Consider the following 19,368-nt stretch of genomic DNA (forward strand, 5'->3'; position numbering starts at 1 on the left):
GATGAGATAGTTGGGTTTGAAATCCAAATGTTTCCATGTCTTTTCCTTGCAGGTAGCACTGGACAAAATATCACAGTTCACAAGGTCCCCAGGAGCCCTCTCAGTGGAATTCCAGTGAGGACAGCCCCAGCAGCTGCTGTGTCCCCAATGCAGGTACAATCCTTTCCATCCTCATAGTTTTAAAAGAGGTGGACACAGCGTTGCTCCAACGTGACCTGGTTTCAGCCCTGACAGGAGGAAGGGGAAACCCATCTGTTTGTTTGCTGTGAAACATCAAATGCTGTAGCACTAACAAAAAGGATCAAAGTGAGTTTGTCTTGACCTCAGCTTAGAGGTCTCAGTGGACGGATGTGAACTCTTTGGGATACAGTTCTGAACTTTTATCACCCTTGACCAGAAAACAGGTTTAAGTTATTGGGAGTGAGTTACAAGGAACATCACATTAAACTAAGGAGCTGGCACGTGAGTTGAGAGAAATGGGATAGTGAGTTTCCTTCTGACATAGGACTCAGGGTGCTGGGAACAGAGTTAGGATTAGGAACAGGCATCCTTACTTTTGGTTTGTGACACTAGGTTGTGTTTAACAAGAGAAAAAAATGGTACAAATAGAAGTGGGAAATAGTTCAGAAACCAGTATATTACCAGCTAAAAATACTGTCCCTTTGTCCTTTTATTTTTCACAGTTGTTTCTCCAGCTCTAGGTACAGCTGATACCCTGATGAAAGGTTTCTGTATCCCTTCACCTGCTTTGTGATCTTGAGATGGCAGAAACTTCTTCTTTCTGCTCTCCTATTTAAGCTTGATGGCAAGTATTTTTTTAATAATCTTTTGCACCTTTATTTCACAGAGACATTCTGTATATAACAATGCCAAACCAGCCAGCAAGGGCATTGCCAGACATGCAGATCTGTCAGACCTTCCTCTTGCAGGTAAGTTGTAGTAAATGTATAGATGTCGCCTCTTTTTATCAGCTAAAGCTTGTCATTAACTCTTGGCCTCTGCCAGGATATTTTTCCTCTTCTCATATGGTCAAAGAAAACATGAAAAAGGGTCTTCAGTGTCTTTGTTTTAGAGAGTTTATTAATTTTGTTATGTTTGCATTTACATCTTGATCATAACTTTAAAAATAGCTGATTTATTGTGGTTTGCCAACACAAACTTGCCTTCTTTAGTCCAAAGTATCCATGGCACCTCTCTAATCCATGCTGTGGAACTGGAGAGGATTGGATTTTGCTCAACATGTATGTATCTGGAACAAGTCCAGAGCACTGTCTTTTGAGGCTTTATTTGTTTTTAAATTGAGCTTCATTTGAAATACATCAAACATTTCAGATACCAATGTGAGTGTTTTAGGACCAGTCATATTTGGGCTTGAAATAGTTTGTTTTGAGAGTTCTCAAGAGATGAGTTTGTTTTTATTTCACACTTTGCTTTTGTTCTCTTGTCATTTAATATTCTTTTCTACCAGTGTTTGTTTCCCATTTTCTCTAGGGCCCTTTATTTTGATTATCTAGTCCTGATGTAGTTGCTGCATTGGAATCAAAACTATTAACAACAGATTCTTGAATTTTTAAGGACAGATGAAATATTATATTCCTGTAGTTAAACTGCAGGGAGGGACAAAAAATATCCATTGAAATCTCTTCATTGGTAGACTGGATTTTCTGCAGTAGTTTGCTAATAGAGGAGAGAAATTAGAACCTCTGTTCATTTTTAGACTCTTCAGATATTTTTCCAAGATTCCCCTTCTGTCACTAAAAGGTGGAGGAGAACAGCAAAACAGGTTATAGGGTAGGTGGCAGCATAAACAAGTAACATCTTGTCCATGCTTTTGGGTTCTCCTGCAGGAGTAAATGCTGAGCAAGCAGAAATGTCTTCTTCTATCTAGTGGAATGGCTAGAGTTTACTTACTTGTATCAGCTGGTTTCCAGAAAGTGTCTTGCATGAAAATATACAATGATCCCAAACAGAACATAAGACTTTTTAAGTCTCTACCCATCCACTGCAGAGTGAAGTGATCTGTCAACTGTGTAATATCCTGACAGTGCTTAACAATAAATATCCCACTTCAGGCCATGGATAATTTCTGTTATTACCTCTGGACAGTTGTTCTGTGAAAATTTGTTGAAATGAACAGATACTTTATTAGCCATTGTATGGTAAAAATTAATGGTTGCTTATTTAGCAAGTTCCTGTATTTACAGCTTCTCTTTGTACCTGGGTTTAATTTAGTTCCAATAATCCATAGCAAAGGCTTACTCACTGTAAAGTTGTAATAGCTCTGGTTCCAATCTAAATAATCCTAGAAGGCAGTTGATCCAAGCCCTATGCAAACAACACTGAATTAAAAATCATCCCCAAGGAAATTCAGAGTGAAGTAGTCTCCATAATAATAATCTTCTGGCTGATTCCATCTGACCAGTATCACAGCAGGGTTCTGTGATGTCCTTAATGTGACCCAAATGTTACATAGTTGGAGAGGAGAATGGATTACTTCACCCAGAGAGCTGGTTGTGATCTTTTCACTTAGAGTCAGGGAGTTTACTGGTTCCATGCTGGACTTTCTAGCACCCAGAAATAAGTCAAAGGGGGTTGAAACTGAGATAAGAAGGAATTCACACCTCTAGGTGATGTGGCATTAATTGATAATTATAGGGAGTTAACCAGAAAGGAGGAGAAAAATTTGTGTTCCACATGCAATTAATTTCTGATAACATGATATGTAAGCCATAGTCCTGGCCTGTTACATCACCTCATGTACTGATATGCAGTGATTTGATTTCTATGATCTCTTTGGCTTCTCTTCAAAAACCTATCAGCATTGGATTCTATGGCTACTAATTTTGTTGGTTTTCTTTTATGTATCTAAAAATTTATATGCATTTATGTGTGTGTACACATATATAAATATATATCTTAACTGCATGATATAAAAATAAATAATATGTGTAATAAAATATAGATGCATCTGCTGTGAATATATTGAGACTTCCCAAAGTTCTGTCAGAGGGGATGCCAGGTATCATGTGGTAATAAGTGCCTTTTCTTGCTGCCTTGAGCTGGGTTGTATTCAGGAGACAAGGAGCTTTCTTTTTACAGTTCTGCTAATGGCAGAAAAGAAAGTACTGTACTAGGGCTGGTCAGTCCTCTGGTGAAGATATCTGGTGATCAGCTTTTGAACCTTTCAGACTGTAGATTTTGGTATTTCCCTTCATTCACCTGGGGCCCCTACCCCCCAGCAGGAGTATCAATCACAGGAAACCAGGCAGCCTGGACTGTTGAAATCATCAAAGCCATTCCTTGTTGCGATCACCTCTAATCTGCTCAAGGTTTCCTAGCCCCATGTGTGTTTAATGAACAAATGAGTACATTTGTTTGGAATCAAAACAACAGACTGCATATTGTGTGCTGGGTGGCAGGACAGTGATTAATCAAATTCCTCAGGCTGTGAACTGACAGCTTTTTCTTTTAATTCCCACAGACCTTCTGAAGGGGAGAAATGAAGAGCTGAAGCCAGACCATTACCTCCGCAAAAGCCCCTCCCTGGAATCCCTGAGCAAACCCCCCATGGCCTTCAGCAGCAGGATGCTTACCTCTACCCCCAGCAGCCTGAAACCCCAAAGCAAACTCAGGTACAGCTCCAGTTTCCTGGGAAAAAAAATAGCACATTGGAAAGACTGACAGCATTACCTGGCCCCAGGATGAATGGTTTAGTCTGGAGGACCCCGGTCTCCAGTGCAATCCCTGCTGGATGGCCTGTCCAGTTCAGAATTTCCAGGCTGTGTGAGATCCAGATATCAAAATTCAGACTGTAATAACCACAGTTATCTGTAAGATGAGCAATCACAGTGGAAATGAGGATGACAAGCTTTCAGTTGCATGCAAGAATTCCATCCTGTGTACAGGATAATGAGGTCAGCCCTCATTATCTTACTGTAGCTTTGCATGTCATGGTGAGTTAAAAACCAAAAGCTCTGAGGGCTGAAGGAAATTGGACACATAATTTGCTTCTCTCCTGAGAAAAAGAGCATATATATTTTCCTCTGATCTCCACCATTATTTCCACCAGAAGAGTGGAGACGAGGTGGGTGTTTTGATTGCTGGCCTTTAACTGTCCTCAGGGCCTTGAACTGCAATACAGCTTCATTTTTCATTTTATTCAACAACTCATTCTGCAGCAGCTCAGCTGGGTGTGAATTTGCTGTTATAGATCCTTTAGATAGTTTCTTTTAATTCTACACCCTAAATCCTAGTTTTTCATATGTAAAACAAAGAGGTTACTTGAAAATTTTGTAAGTAAAGCTGATGAAATTAATAGCAGAAATGCTGGGTTGACACACACACTGAATATCCACAGGCTGCTGTTTTTTCAGCCCTTTGTGTGCAGTGGTACCACCTGAATTCGTCTCATGTGAAGGCAGATACAGAATGCAAGCTCCAAAAGCTGTTTCAGCTTGGTTTACATTTAGGTTCTGTGCTGCCATTCTGCTTTGTCATACAGATATTATTTACACACTGGTGAAAAATGAGATTTCAAGCACATTTATTGTCTTCTCCCTTTTGCTTCCCTGGTTTAGTGTGGAGAGAAAGGACCCCCTGGCAGCCCTGGCTCGGGAATATGGGGGTTCCAAGAGGAATGCTTTGTTGAAATGGTGCCAAAAGAAGACTGAAGGTTACCAGGTAAGGGAATAGGTACATTTTTACTTTAATCTGAGAAGGAATTAATCACTTTCCAGTAGGTGTGCAGGAAGCAATGTCACTTCAAAGAAATATGTATATTACAGCCAGTTGATTTTTGCATGTTTACTTTGTTTACTTCTACTGGGTGTTTCCATCCTCTTCCTTCAGATTTCCTTAGCAGTGCAGTCCCCAATATTGCATTGTCATAAATAATTTGTATGCAACCCCCAAAATATTTGCTGCATCAGAGGTTGTTGATGGTGAGAAACAGAGTGTATGTGCACAGCAGCTTCAATTTGGCATCAGTTTTTGAAATTACATTCTGATATTTTCTCTACAGGCCTCTCTCATCAATACACTACCGTGTGAGTTTTTATTTTGGCCCTTTTTCTGCAAAACCAAAGAAATATTTCATTGTGTGGCCTTGACCAAGTGAAGTTTGCAGCTTGATTTTACAAAGCAAGCTTTGACTGCATGAGACTGTCTCATTTCTTTGCAGAGTGATTTTCACAGGGATAATCATTTGTCCAGGTCTTCTATGGCCATTGCTGTGTTTTCTGGCCAGTGCTGGTGTGCAGTTAAATTAGGCCTTTGATTCTGCAAAGAAGGCAATTACAGACAATATTCCATGCTGGGTGTGCAGGATAGTCCTGGTTTGATATAGTGTTGGGATTTTTCTTTCTTAAGAATAATATTGTTTGTTACTTGGAGCAGAAGACAAAAGCAGTTTTCACCACATGATATGCACCCTGGAGCAGGTCTTTAATAAAAGCAGAGTCCATCTTTTAAAGTAAATAATAAAATATTTTTTTCTTCACAACCAACCCTTTATGAAGCATTAGCTGCAGGGTGCAGGAGTTTGGGAGAAAAGACAGTAGCTGTCCCTTTTAGTAAACTGGTCTATGTGAAAGTTTCAGTCATTTCTTAGCACTGGTTTGTTCATCTGATTTGCAGCAAGGTTTCACAGAAGGACAAGGATCAGAGAAAGCTCCTGACTTCAGACACACCTTAGAAAGAATAAAGCCAGGATTAGTGTTTAGCCTAAAAGGCTACAGTGCTGTCCCCTGAAATTCTGTGTTCTCTGCTGTGTTGGTTGATTTTATATCCCATCTACTACATTTCTCCTGGTCTTGGATATGAAGGTGTGAGGGAACATTCCCATCCAATCCTCAGAAAACAATTCATGAAATACAGCCTTTCCAAGTCTAACTTCTGTTAAGCAAACCCATCTCCTGAGTAACTTTCTCCTAGTAGTTTTCCCTTTTCTGTTTGAAATGGCACATATGATGAGCTCCCTTCACTCTCCTAAATCGGTTTAACTCTGAGTTTACTGTTAGAAGTGTTTTCTGAGCATCAGCCTGTATGTTTCTTTCTCTGATTTACACTCAAGTTGGACTAAATGTATTGCTTTTAGAAATTATATGGCTTTGAAAATAGAGAGGCCTGTCTCGATTCTGTAGGTACAAACCTGGCACCAAGAGTGCCAAGTATTTCCTCAGGGATAGAATAGAACAGAGTTGTGTTTTCCTGTGCAGAACCCACGCAGTGGAGCTCCCTGTGCCTGGGATAGCAGGCCACCCAGGAGGGATGCAAGGCAAAATCTGGGTCTATTTGTTTTTCCTCAAGTATCAGTCTCTGGAGGAAAGTGTGTCCATGCTTTGGAGGAGGGTGGAAGTCTTTGCTTCTTAGATGGCTGCTGGAGTGTTGTTGTTACGTGACTGTCCAGCTGATGTTTCAGAAGAAGCTTTGTTGTTTTGGTTCCTGCTCTGGTGATGCTCTTCTTCTGTTCGTGGCTGTTCTCTGTTGTGAGTTTTCAGCAGGGTTTGAGAACAAGCAGGTGGAGCCTTGACAAACTCTGTAATCCAGGAGGGTCTGAGCAGTTCAGATTGTGATGTGATGGGGGCCTTATTACCCAGAGTGTAGGTGTAAGATCTCAGGACAGAAATTAAAGTCAGATGAACCAAAGGACAGTCACAGTATTGATTTACGGTGAGAGTTTTCCCTCTCTGCCTTCACTGCTCCATTTAGAGCCATTCTCTCTTGGACATTCTTCCTCAGATTCTCATTCCCATTGCACTCTTTGCAGTGCATTCACTAACTCCTCTTGAACTTGCCTTTCCCAGACCCTTGCACTCTCACAATAAGGCTGATGTTAAGCTCCACAGGGAGTTTTTATCATTCTTGAGTACAAGAACTGGAATGGAGTAAAGAACGTCATCCTCCTTCCTGCCTCAGCCACTGCAAGGGTGGGAATGAGGTAATGGACTCCACGGAGCAGAACCCTGATGACGTGCATGACTTCTTTTCCATAGATAATATCCGTGTCTGTGAGGCATCATCTGTGCAAATTCCAGGATAATCTGTCACGTAGTTTCTAACTTGAAGCCCAGAAACACAGAGAACTTTGGATGCAAAGTGTTTTCAGCCCTGTCACAGTAGAATGAGAGAATAAAAATAAAAAGCTGCTTGGCTGCCTAACTTCTGTTTTCAGTGGCAAAATGTGTGATAACAGTTCCCCATCTGAGCTGGGGAGAAAGAGGGAGATTCCTTTCTGTTTAAATTATGATTTCATTAAACAGTATGAGCAAAGTGGATTAAAATAACTGATGCTCTCAGTAGCAGCTACTCCCCATGTCCCAGATTCCCTGAGGAAAGTTGGATTAGTGACCTGGGAAGGTATCTGGGGATAAGACCTAGAGATCAGTACACAAGACTGCACTTTTTAAATGCTTTAATCCATACAAAACTTATACTATAGATAGAAATTGGCATCCTGCTCCTGGCATATATCACAGAATCATTTAGTTTGGAAAAGATCTTTAGGATTGAATCCAACCATAAACTATCCTTGCATGGACTACAGTGGGAACATTCCCTGGCTTTGAACTTCAGTGTGTTCCCCAGGAGGCAATCTCATAAAACAAAACAGGGACACTGGGGGGAGTTGAGAGAAGTGCAGCACAAATTAGTAGTGGCCTGGAGGCTTTTGTTTGTTTTTTAAAGAAAGAAATTGTATGAGTTTACAGTAACTGAGGGGAAACATGAAAGCATCTATGTTTCTGTTGTCTGCTCTCTCAGTTCTAAGATCCCTATTTAAACAGTGATTTGATATCAAAAAGAGATGAGCACTAAGGGGAGAGAGTATTTAGAACATGAAAACAGAATCATAGAAGGAAAATAAAGTGGAAGTTCAGTTTAATGACTACGGGGAAAGAATATGAAAGTGGAATTGCATAAACTGTGGCATGATCAGTCATATTATTTCAATTGTTATGTTTTGATGCATAGATGAATGTTATCTGGCATTTTGGCCATTGATTCTGAATAACTAAGCAGGGGAGGTGCTAGAAAGTCTCAGCAGTAAGAAGAATTGCAGTGAGATCAGGGTTTGGGCTCAGTGTCTTTATGTAAAACATCCTCATGGAAAATTTCCAGCTCAAAAAAACTAACCTTAATGTAATGTATGGTTCCCTATAAGAAATGTGCACTGGCACAGGATCTCTTTTGCCAGGCATACACAGACTGTTCCTTCTGCCTTTCTGAATTCGTTGACATCATGGTGTATAATGCAGGGGGATGAGGTGACCAGACGTGAGAACTGCTCTTGTGGCTCTGAAACTCATTTACCACAAGTCCTTTGAACCACAAAGCCTGCTGAGAGAAAGCTATTTCTGTTAAAATAGCTTTTTCTCTGTTGTCTTGCGGGTTTTTTTTCATCTATTTAAAAAGATGCTGCAGCACAGCAGCAGTGTGCAGTAGGAGTTGGGTGCCTCTTTTCTAACAGTCTGTGCTCCTACAAGTTGTAACTCCTGGAAGCTGCTGAGAGTCATTCTTGTTGCATTATCACCTTCCATAATCATCATTAGTGACTGTGGTGTTATTTAAGTGCCCTGATTCTGTTTGCTCTCTGTGGAGACCATTTGTCAAGGGGCCAAACCTCTCTAGATTAAGTCTATTGCTACCCACAGATGTATTGTGAAAGCACAGAACTTCAAGAGGCACTTAACCCATGATCATTAGAATTGAGGATTATTGTTTCTGCCACACATACTCTCTCCAGAGAGGAGAGGGAAATTGCTACCATGTTAATGAATATGGTTTGCTTAAAAGAACTGTTTTCCTGTTCTTTGCAACCACTACACACCCATCCTGTGCAAAGAGAACCTGAAACTGGCTCTTTTCACCAATGCATAATTGTGGTGATTCTTTTTATCCAAGTTATGTTTGGTTTAACAAGTCCCATTTGGGATCCACTTGTTGAAGAACTACCATCTCTTACAACAAAGCTGTCTGTGTGGTTGTCCTAAGTAGAAGAATGCCAAATAGGAGGAGATGAGGAATGTTCTAGAACTGACAAAGGGAAATGCCAGCTATACCCCTGGAGATGTTTGTTTCATATATTCTTGACCTGTGCATTCAAGCCATTGCATTACATCACCTCCCTGACTGTGGCAGTGTCAGTACACCAGCTTAGGGCTAAAGGCAGTTCTTCATCGAGCAAAGATGCAAAAGGAGAGAAAAATGAAGCCGTTGCAGTATTTGCTGTTTATCAAGTAATTATAGCAAGAGACTGGTCAACTAGTGATTTGGCAGTGGATAAAATATAAAGCTCTTTATCCTTTTGTGTTCAGTTTAAACTCAGACTAATACTAGCTTTTTGTTTACGAATTTGTGGCTTTCTTTCTCTCACGGGAATTCACATTCCTTTTCTTTTTATGCTGGACAGTATTTCCTCCATAACCTCCTTGTTCTCAAGCTCTATTCCATGTTGTTATCCGCTTGCTTTTCCTGATACTTTTTTGACTGGTTTGCTGGCTGGATGAGATCCAGGACAGATTAAGTGTGACTCAAAGATGTTTAGGTGCAGATAGCTGGAGATGGGGAGGTAGTGTGTTCCCTTTGGTCAGGTGGTCATGGATCCAGTGCATTCTCCTTAGGGAGGTGGACTCTGCCCAGACAGACAGGCAGGATGACTATTTTTTGACTGCTGATGCATCAAGCAGTTGTTTTCCTGGGGCTGCACTTTGTGAGGACCTGCTTTATAGAACATTCAAGAACTCCTTCATGGCCAGTTGTACCTTAACATGTCCCTCTCTGAACGTTTCTTCCTTATTCTGGAAACTAAGGGTTATATTTAGAAACAAGAAGTCAGTTTTACTTCTTTGTACGTCATCAGTTTGAGTAGTTGACATTAACTGTCTACTTAAGCATTAATCTTTTTTTTAAGTGTCAGCTGAGCACTTTGACTCAATCTGCACTTGAGTTATGCATCATCTTGGACCACAGAGAGCGAACAGAGCTGTGTAAATAATATATATATATATAAAAATTATATATCTATGTATGTATACAAATAAATGCCACCACAGTCCTCAGGGTTGGTGCTCAAGCAGGCAATTCTAGTAAAGCTGATTCTTTACCAGAATTAGAGCTGAATGGCACAAAACCCAGGATCAACCCTCTGAACCTGGGCAGAATATAATTCCTGGGACTTGGCTCGTTCAAACACTTCCTTTGACACCAATATAATGGAACTTAGTTTGAAATCCTTGGGAATCTCAGCACAGCTATACACTGTCCTAAGGAAATACAGAAAAGAACCCACTTGTTTCTTAATCACCAGATGTGCACTTGGGTACAGGAGTGATTCTCTTACCCTTTTTTACGTTGCTGTTTGTGTAGCCTAAAATCGAATCAGTCTCTCTCTCAGGTTTCTATCTAAACTAACCAGATTTCTATCTGATGTCCCCTCTGCCACACCAAACCTGTGTGCTGGGATCAGCCAGAGCCTGCTGAGCCAGCAGGAAAAAGCCCTGACTCACCAGGAACTCGAGGAGGTTCAGCTCTGGCACAACGACACGTCCCCTGAAGTGCCGGTGCCAGCGTAGCCCTTGTGCTCGGAGAGGCTGCTCGTGTTTCCTGAGAGCTCTGGGTCTCCTCAGCACTTGTTGCATTTTGACATTTAGAAGTAGGATATATGAGCAATGGGTTTTTCTCAGGAAGTTATGTTAGCATATTCTGTGAGTTTCTGAGAAATGGGTGAAATTTCTGACTGTCTCTGCGTTTCTCTGATCTTTGACGAAGAGGACTTTTCCTAAGAAAACAATGAACTCCTTTCAGAGTTTTGGTAATAACTGTTGAGATAGGAGAGTTCATCCAGTGTTATAATAAAAATTGACAGTACATTGGTCAGGAATTTTGCTCCCAAGTCTGCTGTGGACCATCTTTGTGACCTTGGTAGTCTTACATTGCATTGATTTCCCCAGCGGTTAAAATATAGATCACAGAATCATGTAATTGGATTATGATAAGTTTATTAATATTTGGAAAGATGCTCTGATAAAAAGGCCAATCTGGAGAATGTTTTAATTCATGAAAATACAGGCTGAAAATTTCAAGGTATTCCCAATTTATTTTTCCAGAATAAATGTTTTCTTTTCCTAAGTAAAAATACTTACAGCTGAATGTGTACGTGCAATTTCTCTGTATGTCCGAGCTGGACCCAGGGCTTGGGTCTGGAAAATAAATGCAGCAGCCAAATCATGGCATTTTGGGAATAATCAGGATGATTACCAGTGTGCAGACCCTGTTCTCAGTGATGCCAGTGCCTAAACGTGCTTCTCCCATGTAGCCAAATAACTTGAGCCAACCTTTTTTCACATAAAGAGCTTTATCCTGTAAACAAATACAAGTCTCTTGATTGGAGGGATAAAATAGACGCCCATGCAGCTCTCTCATGCATAACTTTCTATCCTGCTGGGTAATTTTAAAAATAGCATTTGCATTCTATCCATCCCAAAGTCCAAGACGCTTTCCTCGTGTTGCCTGGATGCACTGACAATCCGTGAAAACCCTGAATTGATTGGGCACCACCTGGAACAGCTCCAGCCTGGGAGTTTAACTGGGAGACAGCTGAGCCCTGCAGCCTGGTCCATTCATAACCTTTGGTTTTGGGACCTCTCCCCACCTTGTTTCCATCCTTTACCGTGAGCCTGCTGCAGCCTGTCCCTCCACCCAGGAATTCCAGGACATGCCTAATCTCTGAACTCTCAATACAGATAATTAGAAAGAGCTGTGGGAGCAGCCAGTGTGGTCATTAGCAATTCTGCACCAGGGCTCCAGGCAGGAAGTAGCTGTGCTGCTGTCTTGGACACAGAGTGGAGCTAATTCCTCCCCCTCTCTCCCTCCCCCCTTCCCCAGAGTATCTGTGTGGTCCTTGGAGCTGTGCTGCTGCATCCTGCAGCCTTGGGGATGAGGGGACACAGCCCAGCCTGTGTCCCTGTGGCACTCAGCAGTGGTGTCATTTACAGGAGAGGCTGAGAAAGCTGATGGAAGTGTTAGTTGTGTGGCAAGCAGGGAGTTGGCTTTCAGCAAGTGAGCATTGAACAAGGGTGATTTAGACTGAAGTGCAGAGCAAAAGTAAGGACTCACCAGTATCTAATGGGATTACTACAACAGGGAGAATTTGTTAGTCCCTGGTCTTGCTGGGTAATCCACTTCTGCCTCTCCAGGCAGAGCTAACACTTACTTTGCCCTCTCATGCAATATGACAGTGGTTTAAATTACAGAAGTACCAGTCACACTTGATAAATCTCTTTGGTGTCACCATTACCTCATCTCTGAAATGACCCAGAGGCATTGACAAAATTGCTTCTGTTTAGACCAGCTCTTACTTGGCCCTGTGTGTTTGTGTAACAAACAACCAGCTCCTGCTGAACTCAGCTTTATACATTTTCTCCCTCTCTTGTGCAAAGCAATATAAACTAAGATCCAAAATAAGGAATATGTAACTTCACCAGCCTTCAGTGAGACCTTTGAAGTTGGTGACTTTTAGTAATGAGGATGTCGTCATGGGGTTATTTGCACTCAAAGCAACTCTTATTATTTGCTAGGAAACGTTCAGATATGTTCACTGTGTGTTATGTGCACTGTGCCAGCAGCTACTCTCAACCCTTGTTCACCAGAATGTGTTTTCTTTATAAGAAGTCAGTTTTTATATATTGAAATGTAAATAGAACCTGAAGAACATGACCAAAAATATAGTGACATGTTTACCAGACCACACACAGTCCTGGGAGCAATAGACCTGAAGGGCAAAAATAGGGGCTGTTTGGCTCATCTAAGGGAGGTTACTCATGTGGGGTTGCAGGGATGGCTTCAGTGTCAGGAGTAACTCACCTTGCAGGCAGAGGAAGTGGGAGGGTACATAATTACTTTATCACTAGTACCTTAAATGTCTCCCACTTCCTACTACTTTCATTTTTTATTCTTGTGAAAACTTCATTTTGGCACTACCCCTCTTCTGTAATCAAAATACCAGAACTAAGCTGCCTTGCAGAGGTCCTGGACCTCCTCAATACCTCATGAAGCTGAACTGGAAGACTGCACAGATCATTTGAGAATGGCTTTACAATTTACTCTGAATGATTTCTCTGGGACAACTCCTGTTCAGATGAGCTTGTTTTGAGCACAGAACTTTAGGGAGCATCATTCCACCTATTGTTACCTCTGCCTCAACTAGGAAAAGTAATAAAGAAAATTGGACCTGCCTGACTTTTTGGTATCTTCTCTAGCTTTTGAGACTAAAATAGTTGGGAGCTGAAAAATCTTTGTGTAAGATGCATGATAATAACCTTGTTAAATTTTCTCTTTTTAAGTGTCCCCACTCCAGGTGACTACTGTAGCAAATTGATGTTGGATGCTTTTGCAAAAAAATATAGCCATAAACCCTGTAGTGTCTTGTCTTTGCTAAAAGGCTCATTTATTCACACTTACTGAAGCAAATGTTAAATGGTAAACCCAAGGCAACACTTGTGGCAGCACTGGAGCAAACAGAACCTAGGAATGATGGGAAATAGGGATGCTTTATAAAAAGTAAATGAGAGAACTTTTAAAGAACTACCACCAGTTTCCTGTCAGCTCACAGTGCTGTTCTTATGTGATTTAACAGCAGCTTCACAGAGCATTTCGTTATCTGAGCTCTGTTGTTCCAGACACGTGTCACCAGCAATAAGATGCTTGGCTGACTGACATGCTGGGAGAAGCATTGGAAATAAGGATTATGGGACTGAAACTTGTTGTTTCTAAGAAAGGTTAAAACAATTCTTATGGAGACTGCAGTTGCCTGCACCATTTGAACCAGGGATATTAATACAGCCTGGAGGATAGAAGGTCATTTGGCTTCCTTCCCAGTCTTGGCTACCCACTTAATCTCTATACAATACACAGTGTTGCTGTTCCTGAAGTTATTCTGGATTTTATTTTTTTTTTTATCAAAAGGCATTACTTGATTATGTGTTCCACTTAGCAGAAAAAGATTTGTAAGAGAATTCAGAAAGGTTCCTGGTAGCAGATTGGCTAAATGTGATATGTAAATCACTTCAGACTTGCAGCTACCCACTGAAAATAGCTGTGTGCAATTGTCCAAGTCATCTGGGTGCACCCTGTAATTACAGAAGAATCCAGGCAGCCTTTAATTTCAGGTATTTATGCCTTTCATCCGTGTTAACTGGACCTGACCACATTTCTCATTCACCCCTATTTCCAGTAGATTGCCCAAATGTTTCATATCTTTGCTGGAGCATTTCAGATGAACTGGAGTGTTTTGTTTGCTCAGAAGATTGGTCATGCTAAAAGGAGCCATTCTTCACTCATGTTACTTCTTAGGAAGTGTTTAGAACTTGCCTGGTCAGAGCCTGAAGTTTGTACACTTCCTCTGATAGAACTTTTTTGTCTGAGTCCTACTGACATGGCCCCAACCAATTAGGGTGTAATAAATCAAATTAGATTGGCAGTTTCATGCAGCTGTTGTTAAAGATGGGCAGGTTTAGGTCATCTTTGGAGGTTGCCTTTGCAAGTGCCTTGATCCATTTTACATTAGAAAGGTCAGGGTTCAGATGTGCAGAGATGTGGCTTACGAAAAGGAGGTTCCTGTTCAGACATGTGTGTTTAAATATAACCAGGTGAAAACACTGAGCTGTTCAAGACTTGGCCTGTGAGGAGATGTGGGTCTGGGTAGGGATGAGCTGGAAGGACAGCAGAAAGCTGAGCCTCCTAAGGGGGAGCTGCTATTAAAAACAAGGCTTTGACTTGTCCAATATATTTATTTTAACCTGTTCTGTTTTCAGTATTTAAGTTTATATTCTGTATGGGCTGAACCTCTGAACCTCTGTATGGGCTGAACATGCCACTCTGGCATGTTCCTGGTGTTCCATTCCATCCCCATAACTTGGTAGAGGCAGGAGGGTACGTCCAACGCTGAGGGGAGGGTGGGAAAAACGATGCTCAGGTCGTATTTATTGCAGGCTTCCTTCCACAGAGTTCCAGGCTATCTTCAAGTCTATAATTGATAATTCTGGGTCCTAGAGAGAAGATTCTGACTCAGAGAGCCACTGCTGTGGGCACAGTAACATCTGCACAGTGGGAATATCTTGTATCAGTATTTTAACATGCTCAGCCTGTAAGGAAGAGCATGTGATGTCATTGTTGCTTTTTGCTTGGAGTCAAAAATCTAGTGAAACCTAATGGGGTGGTGTTTTTTCAGATAAACAAGAAGTTGTTTTTAGTGAGAACAGATCAGACAGGTTTCCCTGTGTGTCTTTCCTGTGGCTCTCAGAGGTCTCTGTTATCTGCAAGCAAAGGTCACATTCCCGGGGCAGGGGGCTGAGTTTAATCACTTGCAGGTGTTTAGTGTCTTTTAGACTTGGCCTGCCACTATATCATAGATAATACATTTGCTCTCCAAATAACATTGCCTGGATTTTTTTTTAAAATTTTGCCTAATGTCAGGTACTTTAATGTTCATAGAAACAAACCATACTGGGTACTTTGGTACTTTGGTAGCTGTGCTTCCAGATCCCAGTCTCTTATTATTCCCAGTGTATGTGTAGTACCTCACTGATGAGCTTTCATTTGAAGAGAATGAACTGTTTTCACTGACAAGTGGCACTGCAGGTGTCTTTAGCAGTGTGGATCCCCTGATGTTGTGCTGAAGACCTTGGATACCAATGACCACGAGATGTACTGGGACAATGTGATGCCAAATTTTTCATGCTAAAGCTCAGTTTGATCTGCACTCCCTACTCCACTTTCATATTTCTCCTTATGCTCATTCTGCATCTCCTTCCTAAATGATGCCATCCTTTCCAGATTAACTTCCGGGGGTCTCATGAGAAGCCACGTGCAGGTTTTCAGACCTTAGGGTGGGGGTTCTGCTGTAAACACACTGGGAGACAGAAATCACCAAGCTCTCCATGCTGAATTTGGGACTGTACATTATCAGCATCAACACAAATAGCTCCCAGATATTCATGGACTGTGTGTTGAGGAGCAGAGAGGTGGGGCAGAAAGACTGAGACGGGTTATGCTGCCAAAACAATCAAGAGAAGTGAATAGTTTCCGAGGTGTTCATTCCCTAAATTGTTTTCCTTTTTTTATTTTTTTTTTTTTTTCAAATGGCTTCAGGGGAGCCAGAGATCTTCCGAGAAATCAGAGTTGTCTCTGTTTTGACTTAATTCCTCTTGGTGTGGTGTAGTGGAGGAGGTATTACAAATAAAGCTGCAGTGTAGCAAAACACAGATCACTTTCCATTTACCATGACCTTATATCCCAAATTCAAAACTAGTTAACACAGAAGCCAAGATGAAATGCCACAGAGGGATTATGCCATGTATGAAGTGGAAATGCCTTTGTTTGGAGGAAAATAACCAAAATTCATTGATGCTTGTTTGTTGGAGGTAAAAATGGAGCTAAGTGGTTTTGAGTATGTCTAAGTGTTTGCTTGTGCACTATTAACTGAACAGTTGAGCTGAATCTTTGAACATTCATTTTGGGTTTTCATAGAGGACAAAAATTCAGATTTTAGTTGGTTTTCTCTGTTGGTCAGGGCATACCACTTTGCAGTAGATTTCATCTGTGGTTTAAATCTGGTCAGCAGAACCCCATCCTTGAACTTCTGCTTGTTTGTAAGACTTGGATCCAAGAGTTACTGAAGCTGACTGGCTGGACAATGCTGTTGGGGATGTGAAGATTTTTGAACTTATTTCAGGTTGTTGTAGACATTAGTGCTGTAGATATTGGTAGATGGGAGGAGGAGAACATTTTTAATTATAGCTAGAACTACAAAGAGGAGGAAAATTATCAAACTGATGCTGGGATAGTGAAATACTGTAGGAAGGAGCAGTTTGGGATCTCACGTGTCTCATAATAGCATCATGAAAACAAGGATAGATAAAATGTTCCCACACAAACAAGACTTGCCTTTTTGTCTAGTCCTGTTGCTCAGCTAAGGCTTTGTTTGTTCCTGTTTCCATGGCCTTTGGCAGAGGGGAGGAACGACCTCCATTTTCCATTTCTGTCGTACAATATAAAATGAGAATATTGGCATTTGATGATAGGCTATTTGCTGATAAAACATACTGGCCTCAATAAAAACACTTCTATAACTTGGCAGTGAGTCCTTTCCCACTAACTGCAGATTGATAAATAGAAAGGAACTTGTTTGTCTGCAACTTCAAGAAAGCAGAGTAATCCAGCTTCTGCCAATTCCACAGACACAAACTTTGGGCTTCCACGGTGTGACTTTATGGAACAGGCAAAGCCCAGGCAGCTTTCAGAGCAAAATCATTTTTTTCTTATGATGGTGTTCAGCCAGTGCCTCATTTTTCTTTTATCTCCACTGACAGATGTTAGTAGGGCCCAGCACAATGTGGTGGCTGGTGCAGTGAGGTGGTGTTGGCTGCTTCCTGAGCCCATTAGGTTTGTAGATTTATTACAGCCAGATATTCCAACCTGAAATACTCTGTACTGCTTCAATTTGAGTCGTGTTTGGTTATGGACATTTATTAGTAATTTGAAATCCTGTCTGACTGGACAAAGTCCAGATTGGACAAGTAATCATCATAAGCAAAGAGCACATGCTAAAATAATTCCTGTCTGGGTTTTCTTGTGTCTGCGTTAGCTGTTGTATGAGAGATGCAGTGAAAGCCTTGCCTTTTGGGGAATCTTGAGAGAAACCACAAACTAGCTAAAGAAAAGTGAAGTGGCAGGTTGCCTGATGTGAGGTTCAGCACACAGGATGATGTGGCTGGTGAGAACGGTCGGGGGGTGGCTCCACACCTGCCGTGGTGTGAGAGATGGGGCGGTTCCGTCGTGTCCTGGAGCCTCCCCACTCCAGCAGTTGTATCACTTAGTTCACTGTTTTGTTTTTAACTGGTATTTGGAACCACAGCTGCTGCTACAGCAGCAAAACTTAGCCCTGAGAATTCCTTAGTGTGCTGGTATGGCCAGTCAGTGCCCACAGGAGCACTGGAAAGGTCACCTTGTTCACAGGAGCAGAACTGGGCCACCAGCCTGATTTAAGTACAGCTCTGCCTCTTGAGAGAGTCCCTGTGAAGAACCCCGAGTGCACTCTGTACCCCCAGAAGTCTCTGTTTCTTAAAGGGGTTCTCTACAGATGGGCTGACTTTAAAATACCATTTTCTGTTTCACTGTAATCCACGTTCTGGAGTTCAGCTGTCATGAGCAGGGAAACTGGGCTTCCTCTGTGCACCCTTGTAGTGAGTTATGTGCCCAGCAAAGAACAGTCCCACTGTCCAGCAACAAGGGGAAGGAAGATGTTTTTTTACCATTTAAACTCACAACTATATTAAGACTATTCCAGATGTTTCTTTTTCACCTCCCTCCTTTTGGAGCTGGCGGTGGTGGGAGTGTCACTACAGATTTTCCTAGCTCAGCTCTGGGGTTTAGCTCAACTTTGGGGTTTTCATTCCATGACTGCATAAAATCTATGGTTTGGAGATTTTTTTGTGTGTGTTGTGTAGCACTGTTCAGGGATGGTTCATGTTTTGTCTTACAGAATATTGATATTACCAACTTCAGCAGCAGCTGGAGCGATGGGCTGGCCTTCTGTGCTCTCCTGCACACCTATTTGCCTGCACATATTCCTTACCAGGAGCTCAACAGCCAGGACAAGGTAAGTTGTGTTGTACCTGCTCCTACAGCATTTGCAGAACTCACAGTGAACGGAATGGATGAACAGGGGAAGGAAACCAACAGTGAGTTCCCAGAGGGAAATGCAGGGACTACTGGGTAAAGAGTCAGTGACAGGTTGGCTGAATCCAGTAAGTGCTGTGGGCAGCATCCCTTTTGGAAGGCTAAAGCATTCCTGGACTCCTGAGGCAGCAGCACACATCACACATGCTGTATTACACTAGTCTGGATCCTCACAAAGGGGGGGAATCTGGATTTACCTCAGACAGTACCTATTACAACAAAAATTATACTATATAAAGGAATGCCTTACATTAGTTAACACCTGCAGAAACCTGTCACTCATAATAAAGACAGAAGCTCAGTGGGGTTTTTTTCCAAGTTATCAGTTCCACAAGAACCTTTCTGTAAGAAACAGAGGGCTGTAGCTTGGGCAAAGTAGATGAGCTATTCAAAGACAAAGAACTTGTGAGTGTACCTTAGTAATCTGTGTGCAAGTGTGGAATCCAGTGGTTTACAGTTTTCAAATATACCTGCTCATTTAAACTTACTGATTACCCAGATGCAAGGAAGGGTTCAGGAATCATACCTTGGTGTTAATCCTTTTGAACTTTTATTTTTACAGAAGAGAAATCTGCTGTTAGCATTTCAAGCTGCTGAAAGTGTGGGCATCAAACCCAGTCTGGTGAGTGACTTTCT

The 19,368-nt window shown here is 41.7% G+C and overlaps 1 protein-coding gene across 4 annotated transcripts in view; it reads left to right on the forward strand.

Moving 5' to 3' along the window:
* SPECC1 (sperm antigen with calponin homology and coiled-coil domains 1) overlaps positions 1–19,368 on the forward strand; it is a 91,377-nt gene that overhangs the window by 66,270 nt on the left and 5,739 nt on the right. For all 4 annotated transcript variants that reach the window (XM_064677463.1, XM_064677464.1, XM_064677462.1 and 1 more), the window contains 6 exons: positions 53–153; positions 848–929; positions 3,482–3,632; positions 4,578–4,680; positions 18,536–18,652; positions 19,295–19,354. In XM_064677463.1, the coding sequence (XP_064533533.1) occupies positions 53–153; positions 848–929; positions 3,482–3,632; positions 4,578–4,680; positions 18,536–18,652; positions 19,295–19,354 (614 nt within the window). The remainder of the gene's footprint in view (positions 1–52; positions 154–847; positions 930–3,481; positions 3,633–4,577; positions 4,681–18,535; positions 18,653–19,294; positions 19,355–19,368) is intronic.

This window comes from Pseudopipra pipra, chromosome 21 (assembly GCF_036250125.1).
Source record: "Pseudopipra pipra isolate bDixPip1 chromosome 21, bDixPip1.hap1, whole genome shotgun sequence".
Lineage (NCBI taxonomy): Eukaryota > Metazoa > Chordata > Aves > Passeriformes > Pipridae > Pseudopipra > Pseudopipra pipra.